At 42.1% G+C, this 5,822-nt stretch overlaps 1 protein-coding gene across 1 annotated transcript in view; it reads right to left on the bottom strand.

The window, feature by feature from the left end:
* Window positions 1-2,626: 2,626 nt before the first annotated feature.
* The window catches only part of Rfc3 (replication factor C subunit 3), a 13,064-nt gene continuing 9,868 nt past the window's right edge, over window positions 2,627-5,822 (bottom strand). Inside the window, exons 8-9 of the mRNA XM_050161964.1 lie at window positions 4,758-4,827; window positions 2,627-2,911 (exon numbers count right to left, since the gene is read on the bottom strand). Coding sequence (XP_050017921.1) covers window positions 2,720-2,911; window positions 4,758-4,827 — 262 coding nt within the window. The 3' untranslated portion in view covers window positions 2,627-2,719. The remainder of the gene's footprint in view (window positions 2,912-4,757; window positions 4,828-5,822) is intronic.

Raw genomic sequence — 5,822 nt, 5'->3', positions numbered from 1 at the left:
ACTTCCAGGTATGACCAAAGCTCTCCCTCCTATATCTAGGCTGAGCAAGGAATCCCTCCAAAAAGAATGTGCTCCTAGACAACAGCTCAGACACTAGAGGTGAATTCGGGTACCACTGCCAGGGACCCCACAGATTGCCCAAGCCTTACAACTGACTTCCACATGCAAAGGGATAAAGACCATGATGGTGACACCCTTAGAAGTAGCTGATCTGAGCTAGTGAGAGCTCACTCACTCTCTCACTCTAGACTGGTAGTGGGGGAGCCTGCACAGGCCCAAATTAGGCTTTCGCTTATTTTAATGTGGACTCCGGAAATCAAACTTTGGCCCTCATGTTTGCTTGTTAAGTATTTTATCAACTGAGCTATCTCCTTAGAGCTCAATTATCAGACTAATCCATAACATCTTGATAATTTCTCATCGTATATACTGTGATTAAACGACCTCAGAATGAAGCTATACCTTCCTCCGGGCCTTTGAATGACCAATCAACGGGTGGATTTCAACAACTGCAGAGAGGATGGAATGGCGCCGGACCAGCATCAAATTGTCTTAGGGCATCTGTAGCCCCCTTCATAGTCATTCATTCCTGTCTTCTGTGCCAGGCTCAACGCTTTGTGACCCAGTCAATAATGTGCCTTTCCTCTGGTTTCTCCAGGTGAAATGGGAAGAATTTAAGCAGTAAAAATACCTCATGTGTCACAGAATATTCATGATTATTACGGAGCCAAAACACGCTAAGGCCCTCGTTGTCCTGGTCTCTCTACCCAACGATCGTGTTGTTCCCGTTTCCAGCAAGGTGTTGACAATCCAAGTTATACATTGGGCCAAATAGTTTTTAATTCATTTGTAAGGCACCTTTGTCTATAATGGACCTTATCTATTTTCTTCTGGAGTTGGTGATGGTTCCCTGATTCCTGCTCACTGTTTTCGTTCGAGGTTCTCTTGGTGTTAAGTGGATAAGTCCTTCTTCAACCATAAAAACAATTTCCTAAAGGTTGTTTTGAGAGGTGACGTCACAACTGAAGTGCGAATTTCCCTAATGAGTTCATGTGTGTCCATCAAGGAGTTTGTGTCCCAGAACACCTAGACCCAAATTTACCTTTGAATGAGATCCAGGAGCTTAATCCACCATCCTTGATGAACAGTTAACAATGGTTAACAGGCTTAGTGTCTGTGCATAGTATTACCAACCATGCAATGTATGAATATATGCAATGTGACCAATATATGAAATGAAGGTTCACTTTCTCTGCCACTTGACTCCACCAACTACATTTGGGCTCTGATTAGAGTGAATGATGGTCTGTAATTTTATCAGTGATTTTAGCGACAATGAGAAGTAGTTAAATTCTTGTCAAATGTTCCCCATTCAGTAGTCTATAATGAACATTATGAGAAGAATACAAATATTTCTTTTGGTACCTACTGTAAGCCTTTCAAGGCACATGAGTCGCCAAGTCCCTCCCATGAGAACCTCCAACCACCAGATACCACCCACAGAACACTCTAATTGCCCTAATGGCTAGACCCATTCCTTACCATGCAGAGTAAAAAGTCCACCCAAGTCCAGGACTTGAAATCCCACAAATCCCCCTTTGAAATCTCCGTCCTGGAAAGCTCTGTTCCCCTCCCCAAGAAAATATATAAACCCTATCGTCTGTTCAATTCGCTTCTGCTTCTTGCCCTGGGTTTTTCCCTTCTGATAAATCTCTTGTGTGAGATTTGTTATGCAGTATAACTTTGTGGTATTCCAAGGCTCACAATTGCCATGATACATTCCCTACAGAGCTGTAACACTTACATTGGTTCCATGACTTGGATAGGCTCTCCTGGTGCCTGTGTTTCCCCTTGGGGCTTAAGCATGCTGGCTTCCTGCAGTGTCTAGGTCCCTATCCCTCCTGTCTACCACAGCACCGAGGCTAAGGTTATGGTGGTTGTGGAGGTTCTCCATCCTCCAGTGTGGGACTCCTAGGATGGATCTTTGTTCCAAAGTGTTACATTATTCTCCTGATCAAAACTCTTTGACAGTCTTAAAGGACAGAAGAAAGTCTAAGAGAAGTGAGTCACCTCTGCAAAGTCTAGTTTGAAGCTAGAAATTCCATAGATTAACATAAAAAAGGCTTCCAGGAGGAAAGACTGGCAGCTGGCAAAGCTCATGTAGCCATGGTTACATTTTCTACAGAGGTCCCATGGCTAATGTGAACTCTGTACAACAATCTCCGGGTATTTCCTTGTAAAGCAGCACAGGAATCTGGAAATTTCAGTGTCCACCCTCTATATTTATACCCTTTAAAAAACAGGATTCCCAGTACACCACAACACTAAGGGCAAGATCATAGAGGCTTTGCAAGTCTTTTATAGTTCAGCAGCTGGAGAAATGGCTTAGTGGCCAAAAGTCACTTGTTCTTGCAGAGGACCACATTCAATACCCAGCAGCTCACAAACATCTGTAACTCAGGTCCCAGGGGCTCCAGCACCCTCTTCTGGCAGCAATTATGAACATGATACACAAGCATACATACTCAAGCAGGCAGAACACCCTTACATATAAAAATAATGAATAAAAATGATTAATAGCTCAGAAAGGATTCATTTAAAAACAACAAAAACCCCACAATAACAATTTAGTAAATAAAGTAGTTTATTGTACCCACAGTCCCAGAGCAAATCTGCATAAACATGACTTCTGAGGTACTTGGAGGAGCCGCTGGCTGCATCAGAAAACCATGCCTTCCAGTCCGTCCTCCATGAACTTCTTATAAAGGGCCATAAACTTGGCCACAAACGCCTCCAAGTGATAAATGGCTTTGCTGCCCAGCTGCAGTCGATGCTCATAATAGGCGGCCATCTGTGCCACCTCCCCTTTCAGCTGCCCATCGCAGTTGTGTAAGAGCTCTGAGAGCAGGCCCTACAGGAAGAAGGGAGACTTAAAAAGCAGTATGGGGGAAAAATACCCAAACATGCTTACGCCTCTCCCTCATAAAGGTAAAGCTTTAATGTAGTTTTTATGTCTGTATGTAGGCATATATACTTACATGTATGTATATATATGTATATATCTAGTACTTTTTGTATGAATCAGTGGACTTCAACAAAGCCAAAAACACCATGTATACAATAAAACCTGGCGCTTATCTAATGTCTTCCAAATTCCAAACACAGAAAGTCCCTTGCAACAGTCTGAATTAATGGATCATTTGTTTCCTTTTGCTTTGTTAGCTTTATTGATGACGCAGAAGATAGATGCACAAGAAAGTGTTTCTTGTAACAACTGACATTATACAGACTGAGCAAGTTGTACATATGTCTTTAGGAATACACGCACGCACCCAAATCTGTGTGTGTATGTGTAAGCAATTAATAAAAAAGAAGCCTTGAATTTTAAAGACAGCAAGAAGAAGGAAGAAAAAGGGTATGGGAAGGGCTTGGAGTGAGAAAAGAGAAAAGGAGTAATTATAATCTCAAAAAAATTTAAAAAAATGGTTAAAAAAAAAAAGTAAATTGTATTTTGGATTTTGATCTTTTTCCGGGCTAGAGATATGCAGTACATTCTCTTGAGACCGTGGCACCATGGAGGGAGTCACACCAGTCACATGACCATGATGGCGACAGTCCATATCTACAGCACATTATCACTGACCTGTGCTGTCTGAGGGGTAAGTCAGATGCACTAAATGCTCTTCTGTTCTTTCAGACAAGGCCTCCCTGTGGGCCCAGGCTGATATGCTCAAGAGATCCTTCTACCTCATCCAAGTGGCCACCAGATCTGGCTACATCATTTGCATGACATGTTCAACTTATTATGGGTTTATCAGGAAAAAAAAGAAAAAAAGAAAAAGCCCTCATAAGTTAAGAGCAGCTGTGTGCAGTTGCACAAGGGTGCAAGGACCTAAGTACCAAGGCAGTTATTGTCATATTCATTACATTAATAATATAGGCAATCCAAAGTTGCACCAATAAAGGCCATCTTCAAAAAACTGACATGGTCATCTAGCCTATGCTGTTGAATAAAGACTCAGTACAGTGAACAGACTACACACTACTAAAAACACACACACACACACACATACACACACATGCACACATACACACATACACACACGCACACAGCACTTGTCACTAGGTGAAAGGAACAAGTCTATTCAAAGCATTAATAACACCTATATATAGAGGACGACCTTATACTCTGTATCATGTGAGTTTGTTCACATTACTGTGCAATTTCAATAGAATCAAACTGAGAATTCCCTAATACCTGAAATCAGTAAATTTAGCTAAGCGGCCAGCAGAGTGATCCTACAAAGTCTAGACTGTACCTACATCCTCATCCTCATTTCTCCATGTACACCAAGTCTTTCCTGGAACGTCTGTTTCCCAACCACTTATACAGTTCCATCCTTAGTGCTGAGTGTCAGCTGGAAAAAAACCTTTCCCTGAGCAGCCGACCATGGCTGTGCATAACTCAGCCCTGTTATTATTTCACTTTCCTTCCTTTAAAGACTCAAAACATTATGAAGTATTCTTCACTTGTCTCCCATGTGACTCCCATGAACACAGCATCACAACTGAGGTCTTCCCTCCCGTCTTCTGTGGTCCCCTAAGGGTGCCTGGCACACAGGAAGAATGCATCTGTAGAATTACTGCAATGCTAAAACTGATGATGATGTACCTTGGCATGACAAAGGCTCTGTGATCACAGGATTGCTGTCAGGTTACAGCTAGGAACGTTCAAGATGTCAAACAGGGCCACTTACCTTCATTATCATCTCAGGAGGAATACAGTGAGTGAGAAGCTCATAGAGCCTCCCTCGGACTTCAAGGAGCCTACGAAAGACAAAGAAATTGCCACTTTGTGATAAAAAAGAAGGAACAATTTTAATGACCCAGCTGGTAAGGTCAAGTTTCTTACTTGATTTATCACCTAGCTGTGGACAGAAGCTGCCTGACTTGTGCTGTACCAATGAGAGACAGCCCCAGTACACCCACTTCAGTGTCTTCTCACACAGTCTCATTCTGTAGCCCAATTGGCCTGGGCCACATGTAGCTCATGCCAGCTTTGAATTGGTAGCACTCTTTCTGCCTCAGCTTCCTAGGATAATCCACCAGGGCCAAGGACCAGTTCATTTATTGTAAGTTTTTTTTCCGTACTTTTTAACAGTAGGTATTTATAATAAGGGCTCCTCATTGTATCACTCACAATAGTGCTGAAGGGAAATCTAGACTTCCGGGGACTGAGAGATGGATTGCTGGGTAATCTGCTTGTTTTGCAAACCTAATAACCTTAGTCTGATCGCCCAGAATCCATGGTGAAGGGTCAAAATGACACCCAAAAGCCATCCTCTGATCTCTACAGAGACACACTCACAGCTGTTTGCACTTATGAGCGAGTGCATGCGTATAAACACACACAAACATGCACACATACAAACATGCACGTACATACACAAAAACATGCAGAGTAATAAAAATTAAGAAAAAACAGAAATCAACTCCAAAAAATCAGTTGCCTTCCTATACACTAAGGATAAGGAAACAGAGAGGGAAATCACAGAAGCATCACCTTTCACGATAGCCACAAACAGCATAAAATATCTTGGGGTAACCCTCACCAAGGAAGTGAAAGATCTATTTGACAAGAACTTTAAGTCTTTGAAGAAAGAAATAGAAGAGGACACCAGAAAATGGAAGGATCTCCCTTGCTCTTGGATTGGGAGGATCAACATAGTAAAAATGGCAATTCTACCAAAAGCAATCTATAGATTCAATGCAATCCCCATCAAAATCCCATCAAAATTCTTCACAGATCTGGAGAAGACAAT

This window comes from Alexandromys fortis, unplaced genomic scaffold (assembly GCF_014885135.2).
Source record: "Alexandromys fortis isolate MF-2015 unplaced genomic scaffold, M_Fortis_MF-2015_v1.1 scaffold_118, whole genome shotgun sequence".
NCBI classification, from domain to species: domain Eukaryota; kingdom Metazoa; phylum Chordata; class Mammalia; order Rodentia; family Cricetidae; genus Alexandromys; species Alexandromys fortis.
Note: the sequence above shows the minus strand (reverse complement) of the source record. Positions and strands in the feature narration are given on the sequence as shown.